The sequence below is a fragment of the Miscanthus floridulus genome, chromosome 11 (genome assembly GCF_019320115.1).
Source record: "Miscanthus floridulus cultivar M001 chromosome 11, ASM1932011v1, whole genome shotgun sequence".
Classification (NCBI taxonomy): Eukaryota; Viridiplantae; Streptophyta; class Magnoliopsida; order Poales; family Poaceae; genus Miscanthus; species Miscanthus floridulus.
In genome coordinates, this window is record NC_089590.1 from 91,504,738 (window position 1) to 91,519,671 (window position 14,934).

General features: G+C 40.5%; 1 protein-coding gene and 1 long non-coding RNA gene across 2 annotated transcripts; both read left to right on the top strand.

The window, feature by feature from the left end:
• The first annotated feature begins 1,530 nt into the window (after positions 1-1,530).
• LOC136493891 (uncharacterized) lies at positions 1,531-3,776 on the top strand. Its single transcript, XR_010768447.1, has 3 exons — positions 1,531-1,681; positions 3,159-3,276; positions 3,685-3,776. It is a non-coding gene; the product is annotated as an uncharacterized lncRNA (long non-coding RNA).
• Positions 3,777-4,159: 383 nt separating this feature from the next.
• Positions 4,160-8,910, top strand: LOC136492445 (ribosome biogenesis protein BOP1 homolog). Its single transcript, XM_066488458.1, has 12 exons — positions 4,160-4,201; positions 4,258-4,417; positions 4,544-4,652; positions 4,730-4,832; positions 4,924-5,048; positions 6,345-6,370; positions 7,101-7,233; positions 7,312-7,418; positions 7,505-7,575; positions 7,663-8,141; positions 8,274-8,356; positions 8,782-8,910. Exons 1-10 carry the CDS (start codon positions 4,160-4,162, stop codon positions 7,816-7,818), a joined length of 1,032 nt encoding a protein of 343 aa, XP_066344555.1. The 3' UTR covers positions 7,819-8,141; positions 8,274-8,356; positions 8,782-8,910.
• Positions 8,911-14,934: the final 6,024 nt, after the last annotated feature.

The following is a 14,934-nucleotide window of genomic DNA, read 5'->3' on the forward strand; positions in this document are numbered from 1 at the left end:
ATAGACCAAAACGGCGTGGGACTCGTACAACATAACAGAGCACATCATATTTGAGCTAAGAGGAAAATAATTATTTCCAACAAGCCTCGACTATCAAATTTCAAAGAACATAGATATAAGACAATAGACCAAAAGGGCACGAGACTTGTAGAGCATACCAGAGCATATTTCCAACGAGCCTCAAGTATCAATTTTACCTCAAATTTCAAAGGACATAGATATAAGACAATAGAGCAAAAGGGCATGAGACTTGTAGAGCATACCAGAGCATTATATTTAAGGTAAAAGAAAAATCATTTCTTCCAACCATATAGGATCTGCACAAAAAGTAGATAAGCATCACAGTTTGGGCATATAATGAATCTATGAAATCATGCATGCTAAAATCGCAGGGAAACTCCTCATACCTAAAGTTAGGTAACCCTAACGAACTCTTCATACCTAGAGCTGGCCAAAATCCTAACCGTAAAACAGGCAAGAGTGAAGGTAAAGAATCCGATGAAGACAAAACAACTATGAAGGCAACACATAACTGTGGGGAGAGAGCGGCGTCGCTTCGGGCCGGCCGCACGCAGCGTGGGGAGCCGGCCACGCCGCCCGCTGCCGCATCGGGAGGGAAGAGGAGAGAGAGGAAGGGGAAAGAGAAACGAAGGTGAGAGGCGAGAGATGGAGGGAGAGAGGAGGAGGGGGACGAGACGGAGGAAGAGGAGCAGGGCCGCACGCCGCTCGTGCCCGCCGCCGTTGCCCCTGTCCGCGTCGGGAAAAAGAGGGAGAGAGTGAAGAGAGAGAGAAGGGGGTGGGAAGAAGAATCAGGAAGGAGAAATGGAAGTTGCTATATATATTTGGTTGACTGGAATCTGACGAGAAGCGGAAGAAGTAGAGGAGAAGCGAGAGAAGCTAATCAGAAGAAGGAGAAGCGGCTGCAGATGAGAATCCGCTTCAAGCGACGTGAGATCGGATGGCGAGAGGAATTCAGGGCGACGTGGCCAACTTGGTTGACGGCCTAAGTCTCCTGCTTTAATAATAAGAGATTTTATACTTTAGGATTAGCTAGGATGCTAAACCTTACTCGCGCGTTCTGTCTGCCCTCGCCCCCTCTCGCTCTCCGACGACTGGTGGGCCGCCGCCGCCCTAAGCCAGGTGCTGAGGCTTTAGTTGGTCTCTTCGCCGGGGACGAGCACCCACCAGGTACTTCCACCCCTTCTTTCCCTTTCCTTCAACCTGAGCACCGAAACCCAAGCCTAAAGCTATTAGCTATTTGGCAAGCCACCAAACGTCGACGTTTTTGCAAAAATTATTGGGTGTACAGGTGTACACCCATGTCCCTTTACTGGATCCGCCCCTGCGGTGAGTCCGACGAGGCTGCGGCGGCCGAAGAGAGCGTCTCTTAGGAGGATGAGGTGAAGCATTTGTGTTCTTAGTGTTTGCGTTGCTTAAGCTACTGGTTTGCAGACTCTTTTGTTGTTCCGTATTTTTATTTCTGAGTATTTGAGGTTAAAGTGAGCTAAATTTCGTGTTGTTTGCAGGTGGCGCCAAGGAATACCGTGGGAGACGTGCCTCTGGAGTGGTACAAGGACGAGGAGCACATTGGGTATGACATCGATGGGAGGAAGATCAAGAAACGTGATAGGGAGGGGCGCATTGAAGCCTACCTCAGGAATGCAGATGATGCCAAGAATTGGTAAGGCTTGAACTTGCTCTGTTTCAGTCACTCAATCAGCTGTTGTCAGTTCAAACCAATCTTGAATGGATGAATGATCAAGCTTTGAGATTGCCTCATAGTAATGACAGATACTTATAATGCCATAATATATTTGTAATATGATATTAGGGATAATTTGCTCTGGCAGTAACCCTACAGAAATTTTGTAAGCTGGAAAACAACATCAGCATATTATAAACAAGTTGTCCTGGAATTATCAAGTTCACATTGGCAGCTGATGTCCAATTTACACATCTTTGGGGTGTTGCTGAGCTAATTTTTCCCTTGTATTTTTGGCGTGTTAGTGTTAACAATTTGTAGCCAAACTTGTGTTTTTGGAGACTGCAGAGTTAAAACATCTCTAAGCAGAATGAGCTAATTGGAGATATGAGTGTGGCCATGGCTAATACATGAGATTTCCATCATTAAAGAGTGTTTTTACAATCTGATTTCAGCAAATTAATTGTAATTGTTGGGATAATATCTTGTGCCAGTTTCACCTGGCCTTGGTTGATATGCTGACATCTATAATGGATTCTGTTATTGAATTATTGTCCTACCCAACAATGGCCTGTATGAATTTTCAGCGTTAAACCTTGTTTACACCCTGGACCAATTACAGCCTTGTTTGGATGCCCATGTATCCATCTCAATCCATGTATGTTGGGGTGGGTTGGTACCCCAACACATATGAATTGAAGTGGATACATGAGCATCCAAACAAGGCCTACAGTGGTTTGTGTGGCCTAAATGTTTAAATGCTGGGATTAGACCTGGCTTTATGACATGTACAGTAGAGCTAGTAGCAAACAAATACTTAACAGCCAAAACATTGATCATTTTGAGTGAAGAGAGGATGAAAATCAAAGAGTTGCTAAATATTTGTAGGCTCATCCTGCTTGGGGATTGGGCCTTAGTATTTTGTTAGATCCTAGTGCGTCATACATTGACACATCGTTCTTCTTATATTTTGATTGTATTTGATCATCTTTCTGTTTATTAGTTATTACCACTAAGAACATTTACCTTAAAATTTTAAATTTATCCTAATATGGAAAATTGAGCTTTCAATTGCTGTCAAGTGGCTTAGTCACCTGACATTTCTGTACTCTAAATCTTACAACAGGACATTGTTTGTGTGGTTCAATCTAGCTGCATGGCATTTCAGTACATTTATAGTTTTTCTAAGAACATGGATTAAACAAGTCATTGACAGTCACTTTGATTCAGTGCTCCAGACTATACTCATAGATCTTTCTCCTCTGAGAACCATGTGATTATTCAAATATGGAAAATCTGGATCTCCCTGTGCCAGTTAGCAGATGCATCTGATTGTTTACCTTGTGCAATTTCTTTATACTTACACCTAGTACCATTTAGTTGTTTGCATTTGGTATTCTTTTTCTTGCTCATTTAACTTAATCTTATAATTTCTTTTCTTCCTCACCAAATGTAGGACAAAGATCTATGATGAGTATAATGACGAGGAGGTTCAGATTACAAAGGATGAGGCTAAGATAATTAGTAGATTGTTAAAGGGAAAGACTCCACATACCAATGTTGATCCATATCCAGTATGTACTACAATCCTTATCTATAATATTGCTCAAGGTGCTAAGTTTAGATGTTAAGTAAATGATCATCCAACAACCTAGTATTATATTTGTGGATGACTGGACACTTGCATGAGTTGTTTTGTTAAAACTTTCATACTAGATCTCCTTCTGTCGTTAGTCTAAGTACTGTAATGGTTGCTTATTTCTTGCTGACATGTGGCTGTTTACAACTTAGTTTCACTGATAATAACCGATTGACCTGTACATGATATACACATATAGTTTTGAATTCGTTATGCATGGTGCCAATGATTGCTATCCAGATTCATGCAAATGGATTGCTCTTTTACAGTTAGATGATTTATTTTTGTTTCTCCATATGTTTATAGTGCACGGATGTGGCATACTGATTAACTTTTATCCTAGGATTATGTTGATTGGTTTGAATATGAGGATAAAGGTCATCCGCTTTCTAGTGCCCCTGAGCCAAAGAGGCGATTTGTACCTTCAAAGTGGGACTAGATTGTTTCATTGTTTATCACTTCATTGTAACCTGTAAGCAACTAAGCATATCTTCTAATCTTAATGATTGTAACTAATTTATTTAGAGTTAAGCTTGATTGTTTCTGGAATTCGGGCATGTTGCTATAGTATGACACAGTACTGTTTACTGGTTCAGTCCCTCTGCATGACCCATACACCAGCCCACCTGGGGCCTCTCATCATACCACATGTTTAGGAAGTAGCAGGTGACTTAGTTATGCAGTCACAAGTTTTGTGTCTCAGTTATGCATTCACTAGTGAATTTGGGAGCTTACATAACTTACTGTTATTCTGTTGCGGTGCTTCTTTTTTGTCTGAACAGAGACAAAATCTTGCATTTGCATCCTGCAGTAATCACATGGCTTGTTTTGGATCTTCTCTCTTAAACTGCTCCGTGATTGTATTGCGTTTTAAGTTATTTGAATTACCCCTTGAGCTCATGCATTCTGGTGGTAGGTTGTTAAACTTGTAAGAGCCATTTGTAATGGATGGATAAAGTTTGACAAGCCCAAGGAGGAACGTAACTTGTATCTATTATGGGGAGATGAAACTGATACAGCAGACAATAAGCGGCATGGCTTGAGCTACATTCCTCCTCCTAAACCTAAGTTACCAGGTATGTTGACATTCCTTTTTCAGCATTAGTCACTTCTATAATAATCTTTGAGAAATTATTGGAACATGTTTCACTTAGTGCTCATGTACTATATAATTTTCTATTGATTCGTCATGGTGTATCCAGGTCATGAAGAGTCATATAATCCTTCCATTGAATACATTCCTACACAAGAGGAAATAGATTCATACCAGCTTATGTATGAGGAGGATCACCCAAAGTTCATTCCGAAACGGTACTATCTTCCTTTTTATTGTCCATTGTCTTATATCGTCTAAATCATTTTGACTTTTGAGCTGTGCGCTTCACCAGATTTGAGTCCCTTCGAAGTGTACCTGCATATGAGAAGGCACTGAGGGAAGGTTTTGATCGGTGTCTAGATCTCTATCTCTGCCCTAGAACCCGCAAAAAGCGTGTAAGTTGAGCCCCTATGTTATTTTTATGCATTTATTGCTTTAAAAGACAATATTTGTCTCTAATTTGTGCCAATCATTTGACAATGCCAGTTAAATATTGATCCTGAGTCACTCAAGCCCAAGTTACCAAGTAAAAAGGATTTGAGGCCATACCCGAAAACTTGTTATCTTGAGTTCAAGGGCCATGCAAGTCCTGTGAAATCCATTTTGGTTGAAATTACAGCAATGTTTTAAAGGCGGTAAGGCGAGGCGAGGCGAGCGACCCCCTTCCGGACGCCTAGGCGAATAAGGCAACCGCCTAGGCGACGCCATATAAACATATTAATATATAAGTTAACTAAAAATTCAGAAGCAAATCAGACATTAATATTGCCAATTCTTAGCATGTAATACAATAATAAGTGGTCCTACTAGACTACTAGTACACAACATCAAGTAGTAAGGTAGCAACTCTGAGATCTCTCATCTCTTAATGGCCATAAACTAGTCTCTAGTGACATAATATTTCATAATTAATAGTGATGCACTGCTGCTAGCACAGAACTGAAATCTCTAATCAATGTCATCTAGGGATGTTGTGGCCTTCTCCTTCTAGTTTCCAAGTCATCTCTCATCTCCTTTCTAATTGCAGTAGTAGTCATTGTGCATTTTTTTTGTATCTCCAAAGCCACCAGCCAGACGTTGCTTCAACCTTTTTATCCCTCCATAAAATGAGTGACCACATAGGGTGTATGTCACCACATCTCTGTTACAAAGGTTTGGCCAGTAGGCATACTTCCACCCTGGATCTGAACTTGCCATTGTGCTATCAACTGTGAACACAAGAATTAAAGAACTAATAAAGAACAGCACGTGGAAAGGAATCAGCAGTCCACTCCACTCTGCATCTATGGACCAAAGGAGCAGGGGTAAAAACAGAGCAGCAGCGAGCAGGGTTGAAAACAGAGGAGCAGAGAACAAGGCAGGCAAGATTCGACCTTCAAGAGAGGAGAGAGGACAAGAAGAGGGAGAGAAGAGACATACAGGCAAGCAAAGCGCAAGCTGGACACCATGAAGAGCACAGGACCGACGAGTCCGTCCAATCCCCCCTTCCTAAGTGGAAATCGACGAGTCGCGCGCGGTGCGTCGGTGGGATGCGTGAGCGCGCAGGGTAGCAGAACCTGGCAGGTGCAGTGGATTTCTTCTCTCAGTCTCTCCTCCCCTTATCCCTTTTCTTTCCCAAAAATCCGCGCCCGATTTCCTTCAGATCCCAGCGCGCGAATCCTTCCCGCGCGCGATTTCCTTCCCGCGCGGAAGCGGGATGTGCCGGACGGGAGATACTTCTTTCCCGTGCTGGCTTCCTGGCACGCAAGGTGACCGTTGCGGCCTCCTTGGCGACGCCCTGAACGCCTAACGCAAAAGGCGGACGCCTAGGACGGGAAGGCGGACGCCATACGACCACATAGTTAGGCGATCCCGACGCCCAGAAACTTTCCTCGCCTGGACGCCTAGGCGACGCCTTTAAAACATTGAATTACAGGGCAGTGGCTTGCATCTGGTATGCACCATTGTTATTTATTTTCTGCATTTATCTGAATATACATGCACAGAACGTTTTGATACTCAAATGGGGTGATATTAACTAATTCAATGAGAACTGTAATGTTGTACTCACATCATCTTTCTCCATACACTGTAATTTATGGCTTAAAATAGTAGCACTAACTATATCTCAGTAATTTATTTTGCAAAAGTAATTTATATTTTGGTCAGCTTGGATTGTAGAGAAATGCCGAGCTCATTTTAGTTGCATATAGAAGTGTGGTAATATTACATGGCCTAATCCACATGGGAAGGGTGGTGAAGAGTATCCTAATCTAATTACTAAGCAAAACCTGTGGTTAAGATATTTCTTAATCAAGCCAAATAGTTCTTATATTGGTTATAAACTGTATAGTATGATATGTGAAAAGTAGTAAACCAAAATTGCTTTCTAAAAACAGTTGCAGCTGGCCAGCTACTAATGCCCTGTTCGCTTGGCTGATAAGCCATGGCTGAAAGTACTGTTGGCTGATTTGTTGTGAGAGAAAAATACTGTTCGTTGGCTGAAAAAGTACGGCTTATAAGTACTGTTGACCTTAAACTCGGGGGCTCTGTTTTAGTACACATGGAATATTGGTAACCTGCATTTATAAGGTTAACTGACCTGAGCAGGTTTCTCCACTTTAGAAGATCATTTCATAAAAATGAGTGTGACAATGCTAAGTTACAATTGCTCCTTTCTGAAGGTTCTTGTGATGGTACAATTCGTGTTTGGGAGGTTGAAACTGGTCGCTGTCTTAAAGTTTGGAACGTTGGAGGTGATGTCCGTAATATTGCCTGGAATCCTTCACCTGACAGGCCTATTCTTGCTGCTGTCGTGTAAGCCCTTTGCTATTCTAGCATATGTGTCCTTTCTGTAAGCTTTATGTATTCTTCTGATTCATTTTATTTGGTGCATGGACATGACCTGCTACTTATTAATGCTGAGGTGGGGAATGAAGAAATGCAAATGAGGGTAAAAGATCTGCTCAAGATTGATGAAATGGCTCCTCAAGATGATACTGGTGTGTTGAATTGATAGCCAATCAATGTTTCCAGTGTCCTACCGCCTTTTTCAGTCTTCTTAATTACTATAATTATTATTTAACAGATGACAAGAAACCAGCTGTGAGGTGGATGAAGCATGAAAAACTTGATGGGATCACCTTGATTCATCAAAAGGTCTGATATTCATATTTTAACTTATTTTTTTTACTCTTTGGACTAAATAACTTGTTTTCTTTGCTTACCAGTTTATTTCTTGTTTAGGCCGTGTCAAATGTGGAGTGGCATTACAAGGGAGATTACTTCACCACAGTTGTACCAACTGATATCCTTTATGAATCATGTCTTGTTGATTCTGTTTTATTTCCATCTGTTCTGGATTCCTTTTTCTTTTCAAGTGTGGCACCTCTCTACTTGTAGGTATGTTCATATGCATGGTCACATTAAATATTCAGGACCAATGATATCATAGTTTTAATTTCCCCATTCAATTGTACACCTTAATTCCAACGTACGCGATGCAAGAGCTGTATTGTTGCATCAGCTCACGAAAAAGCACTCGCACCATCCTTTCCGTAAATTGCCAGGCCTTCCTGTTGCCGCAACATTCCATCCAAGTCAGAAGATGTTCTTTGTTGCTACTAAGAAATTTGTTCAGGTTTATGATCTCCAAAAAGCTCAGTTGGTAAAGAAGATGGAGTCAGGTCTCCGCGAGATTTCCTCCATCTCGATCCATCCTGGTGGTAGGTCACAAGTCAGCTTGTTGCGAATTTTGAAATCTTCTAACGAGTTGCTTCAAACTGATTGCATCTGTTGGTAGCAAAATATCAATATTTGTGGTTAAGTATTGTGATTACTTAACGTTTCTTTTGTAGGTGATAATGTTATTGTCGGAAGCAAAGATGGAAAACTATGCTGGTTTGATACTCATCTATCTACCAGACCATACAAGACTAAAGTATGGTTCTTCTCTTATTTCAATCCCTTTTTGAAAATAAAAAGGACAAGTAATTTTTCAAGATCTTCATATGAGATGCAACTTGATTTTCATGTGTTCTACTATATTTAGAATGCTCATGGTATAATGTGTTCCACTGTATTAATTTCTTCTGCTTACTTTTCTTAGGACTTTATGCCAACTTAATATTTCGATAAACATGTTGCAATATTTATAAAACATGGGCCATATGTTTGCTGCCTGGTTGGTGTGGTTACTGCTTGCACTTTTACAATCGTCATCAACACCATTATTTGTCCACTGCCTCATGATGGCCAAATTAACCCAAAATTCCCACAGTTGTCTGCCAGTCTTGTCTTTGATTCTTCCTGTTTCTTTTTTTTTTTTCATTTTGAAATACCAATAACTTATTTGCTAAATTTCAGGATCCATTCTAAGGATATTACCAGTGTTACCTTTCACCGAAAGTACCCTCTTTTTGCCTCATCCTCCGAGGATTGTACTGCCTATGTATGTCATGGAATGGTCTATTCTGATCTTAACCAGAACCCACTTATTGTCGAGTGATGGCCTATGTACTGCCTATGTACCATTGGAAATTCTTCGTGGCCATTCTAGTTCAGATGGAAGAGGTATGCATGTCACTGCTTCAATGATTTTTACACTCGTCTTAAACCCAACAATGAGGATACATCATTATGTATAGTTCTGTTTTGGTGGGAAACTAGTACATAGTTAAAATAGTTTTATTTCCTGCTAGATTGACCGTGTTCATTGGATCTGTTGATCTTAGTGTTTCTTGGAGATGCATTGCTGTGAGTGCAAAGATGATATTCATGGCATTGCAGACTAGGACTTGCTTTGTGTTCTTTGGAATAAAAATATTATTAGGTTTTTTTATTTATACCTTGATACAGGCATATTATGTTGCTCCACCTCCCCAGATATCTCGAGGCAATATTTAATCACTTCTCTGGGTTTGCAGGGGTTTTGGACTGCAAGTTCCATCCTAAACAACCATGGTTGTTCACTGCTGGTGCTGACTCTGTGATTAGACTATACTGCGACTAAGCATTCCTGCAAGGATTCATGATTTTGCGAGGCAATAGCCTGTCGTTGGGCCTCAGTATGGTGATGATTGCTATATTCTGGTATGAAGTCCCCCGACTAAATCTTGCATAATGTGGCAGTTGGATTGGTGCACATGTGTAAAGCATCAGGCTCGTAGCAGTTTTGATTCGATTGAGTGGTGGATTTTATTATGCGGTTACGGCGGCTCTGAAAAGGAACATTCAAACAGCGGGCAGGGTGTTTCAGAGTCCGAACACCTGTAGCTGTAACAGGAATATGAAAACAACACTTTTATTCGATTGAGTGGTGGATTTTATTAGTGCTTTGGCTGAGGTAGGTAGGGCATGGTTCACCGGCCGCTTCTCAAATTAGCGCATCTGTAATGGCTGACTCATTAGGCTCTAAGCATTTTTTTATATTTTAATAAAAGAGAAGGAAAAGCTAGCTCTTTCGAGAGCCAGGCTCATATATATATTTTAAGATCATGTGAGAGTGTCATGTAGGTCTAATTATACTATAAGCCATTGCTAAAAGATAGCACTATTGGAGAGGTTGGGTTAGAGCTACTAACTGGCTTATACTGCCCTTGTGTTGACATGTTTTAGTGGTGCCTTTACCTCCCTCGAAGCATACACACATTTCATTGATTGATTAAGAAATCCTTTTATCTGTTCAAACCTGCCCCCGAAGGTCCAACTGACTTTTGTATGAGCAACAACATGCGGGTGAAAATAATACGCAGCAATAGAGGTTCGTCCATAGGGTCATGCTCATGTAGCAATGATACGCAGAACAGGCAACATAGACTTTCGTCACTTCGATTCAGGCAAGAGACTTTAATTCACGCTAGCTATGAGCCTAAGCCTGGGCAAAATACCCGATACCCATTACCCATACCCGAATTATCCGAACCCGGACCCGAATTACCCGAACCCGAGGTACCCGATCATAAATTCGGATAGCGATTTTGATTACCCGAAATTAGTTTGGGTAATTCGGGTAATATCCCCCGATACCCAAACTACCCGAACTACCCAAAGATTTGTTTTTGTCTTTGTATTTATCATGTGTTGTTAGCTAAACCATTTAACTTATCACTTTATTAGAATATAATTCTCTCTATTTGAATGAGTGACTGTAATATATTATTCTCTACAAATTGCTATTGAAATTCTATACAAATTGCTGCTGAAATTATGTATAGATCGCTACTGAAATTTAGTGTAGTTTGTTGTTTTCTGTAAATTTGGGTATATCGGGTAATACCCGAACCCGAACCCGAATTATCGGGTACCCGAATTTGCGGGTAGTGTTTTTTCGGGGGTAATATCGGGTAGCAATTTTCATTACCCGAATTTTGAATTACCCGACCCGAAAAAATCGGGTAACCCGAACGCCCAGGCTTATATGAGCCTAAGAGGTGGCTTACTGTGGTATGTGGGGGCCTTTGTAAGCAATGTAATCTGTGGGGGCCTTTGTAAGCAATGTAATCTTGAATGGGCCACGAGCTGTTTGTATGGGCTGATTTGCCTTAGCAATAAGGAGTTTAATGGGCTGTGTTTTAGGAAAAATTCCACATTACATCCCTCAACTTTCGCGAAAGTCCGTTTTTCCTTCCCAAACTCCAAAACCGGGAAAAACATCTCCCTCAACTTTTAAAACCGTTCATCTTACCTCCCTAGCCCTGTTATAAGTGGTTTTGGAGGCGGTTTTGTCTTTTTCTTTTTTATTTATTTTAGTTAAATCTTTGAAAACTCATAGTAAATCACAGAAAAATCATAAAACGGAAAATCCAATTTTGTTGGACTCCACATGAGTAGATCTACACAGTGAACATATAATATGGTATGATTTAGTACAAAGTTTTTGCTGTGGCTTTAGATCTATGCTTTTCTATAATTAAATGGAATAATTCATAGCTGCAGTTTCTATGGTTTAATTATGGTGGATTAATTATTGTATGCTTAAACTATAGTAAAAATTTCATACCCATTGGATCATGTATAACTTGGTTATATATTTTTATGGTGGGCTGATTATTATATGCTTGTTAAATAGATTTACCTGGTGTTTTGCCCGGGTTTTGTCCTGGCTTATGGATTTTTCTGCTTGCCTTCGTTTTTCTACTTTGGCCTGCTATAGCAGGATTTCGTTCACAATTTCGGGAAAATTTTCTGCTTGCCGTCGCTTTTTTTACTTGTGCTGATGAATGAATTAACTGTGTAATCAAAACATGTTCGGTCTTAGCACGTAAAGTTTTCATCTACTCCGTCCGTCGCAAATTATAAGTTATTTTAAAAATCTTAGAGAGTTAAAGCATCTCAAGTTTGACCAAATTTATATAATAAGATAATACTAATATTTATGATACCAACCAAGTATCATTAGATTCTTCATTAAATATATTTTCGTATACCTAATTGATGTTATGTATATTTGTATTTCTCTCTATAATTTTAGTTAAACTTAAAATGCTTTGACTTTCCAAGATTTTTGCAATGACTTATAATTTGAGAACCGGAGAGGGCAACATTTATACGGCAGTTACACTGCTCATCCCCACGTGAGCGTGCAGAATACCTACCGATGAGAATGCGCGAACTACCAGGTAATGTGTCCGTGACATAGAATCAAATTAGTACTACATGATAAGGATTAGGAAAGTGCGCTGCTGCGCGAGCGTTGTAGGCTCTCGATTTAATTCCTCTCCTTCTTACTGTATCTTGCATCTGAATCAAGCGCCGGCATGTGTTTGGAACAATGTCCCGTTCGCAGTCTAGGAAAGAAGTTCTTTTTTTTTTGAAGAAACAGGAGGGGCTTTGGCCCCTACTGGAAAGGAAAGAAGTTCTTGGAACGTAGAACGACACCGAGACACGCGAGAGGCTAGAGCTAGACACTGACCGAGGGCAAGACTCGCAGGACTAGAGCTACCTGATGCCTGCCCAAGGGTATGTCTCCCGTGTACTCTGTGTGAACAATCATGTGTCCTTCACTCCTATTGCTATGCTAAGAGATTTCATCCTTCTTCCTCCTTCGGTTATCGGGTTATTAGTCACCGATAATCACATTCTTCTGGGGACTACATTTACTAGCACCGGGCCACCCGCTGCCTCGCCTGGGCGCTACCGCCGGCTGCAGAGTGCAGACTCCGCGCCTATCGACGCAACCGCCGCTGCAGTGCACTGTTGCTGCCCAACACGCTTCGCCTTGCGCCCCCGGCCGCCCCACCGCGCCAGCCTTGGCCCCTGGCCGCCGTCTCTGCCTGTTCTGTGTTCTCTGATTCGAGCTGTCTGCGGCCCGTGGGGACAGGAGCAAAAATAACTAAGGGTGTATTTAGTTAGGGAGTAAAATTTTTGGGTGTCACATTGGATATGTCGAGAGGGGTTTTTGATACTAATAAAAAAACAAATTACAGAACCTATCATGAAACTGCGAGACGAATCTAATGATACTAATTAATCGGTCATTAGCACATGTGGGGGTACTGTAGCTCTTAAGGCTTTTCATGGATTAATTAGGCTTAAAAGATTCGTCTCGCGATTTTGCCGAGAACTGTGCAATTATTATTTTTTCTACATTTAGTACTCCATACATATGTCCAAACTTGCTCTTTTACTGTAGGAGGCAAAAAAAAAATTTTTTTGGAAACTAAACAGGGCCTGACTACCCTGTACCCTCCCTAGCTGCAAGAAAGAAATTCAAACAGATCCACGGAAAACCACAGAAGAGAAGAACAAAGAATCGGCGAAGATTACAGGGATAAAAAAAAGAAGAGGAAAGCAGAACAAGATTTTTCAAAGGAAATGGTGTTAATATGTTGGATTTTGTCTTATCTTTAGCTCATCTCCTTTGCACTATGTATTGCTTGGTACTTAAAATTGGGTTTAGGCTGTAATAAAAAAATGCCCATCCCCTGATCCTTGTGATTGGGTTTATGGAGATGTGTAATTGTGCAAATGACGATCTATGGACAAGTCACTGAATTTATTAAAAAAGTGAAACTCAAAACAGATTCCCAATTACATAGAAATAATAAACTTCGCTAGAAAAAATGCAACAGGATACAAGATATAAAAAGTGCAGTATATAGTTATAGATAAGGAAATTGCACTTTTCAATTAGTGCAGTTAATTAATAGAATTTAAAAGTGCAATTATACCACTATACTACCATTGGACAATGTCCTTAAAAACTAAGCACCTGACTATGTAGACTCAGTACTAGACAACTCACCGGAAAAGAGTTGATGCATCTCAATCCCTAGCGCAGATGTGCCGAGAGCAAGAAAAAACGGCTCCTATTTAATAAGTTGCCCCTATTTTGTTTTTTCCCCAGGACCATGTGATTTGTATGCGACTCACAAGTACTAGATAACTCATCAAACTAACCATGGTTTCAACTAGAGCTTAAACACAAAAGTTGATTTGTATGTGTACAGCATGTTTGAGATCACTACAGAGAAATATTATGGTTTCATCTTTACAATGCAAATACGTGTCTGACACTACACTGCCATTGAACCAGGTTGAGTTCCTTGATCATACAAAGGTTCTTCATACTTGACAAGCTAAACAAGAACAGACTCAAATCATATAACAAAATTTCCTAGTGTTTCTATGCAATATTCACAAACGACAAGTCCCAATTATTCATAAACTTAGTACTACACTGTGCAACTCCAATACCACCATACCATGTAACGTCAACAAAACTAACTAGAGTTTGCAAGGCTAATCCTTCTTCAGGGCATACAGTTTGGAAACTTGGCTGTAATGCACGACTCCAGATTGTTAAATGATGGTTGCAAAAGACTAAAACATGGATTGCAAGTTTGCAAAATCCAGAATTTTAAGCACAATTCCTTAGATTTGCATACAGTTTCTGCTGGTACAAACAATCAACATGTAATTCTGGACCAAACTGAAACACAAACCAAGATCAAATTCTAAATTCACTATCCAGCTCCATTTTGAGCTAGTGGACACAAACTGTTAATATGCTAATTAGACAAACCACAACACGTCTTCAATAGTTCTTAACTGAATGTTGCCTTGATCAGAATATGTCCCAGCCTCCAATATAGGCTTGCAGCTGCAAAACTTATATCCACTATTGACCCTGCTAGGATCAAGGGCTATCCAACTGTATTTCAAGAAAGATGGTAACTGGATGCTTGTTCAATAACATGACAGATAAAAAATCGATGAACACAAATAATATCTTGTGCTTGTTCATAAACAGTTTGAAGTTGGTATTTGGCTTCAGAGGAACAAAGCCCCATGGCATACAGTTAAATAGCAAGAACGACATCCCTTGACTTAATCAATTCATAAATCATCATGCAGTACATAGTTTTTTTTTATTCATAGCATAGCAGGTCCCAAGCCCTGGTAAAGGAGGAGGGTTGTGTTAGGCGTGGCGAGCCAATGTAAAAACCTAGCCACTTAAATGGAGATGAAACCCGAAAGAAAATCGTTGGGGCGTAACCCTCCTAGCGACGCGCCATA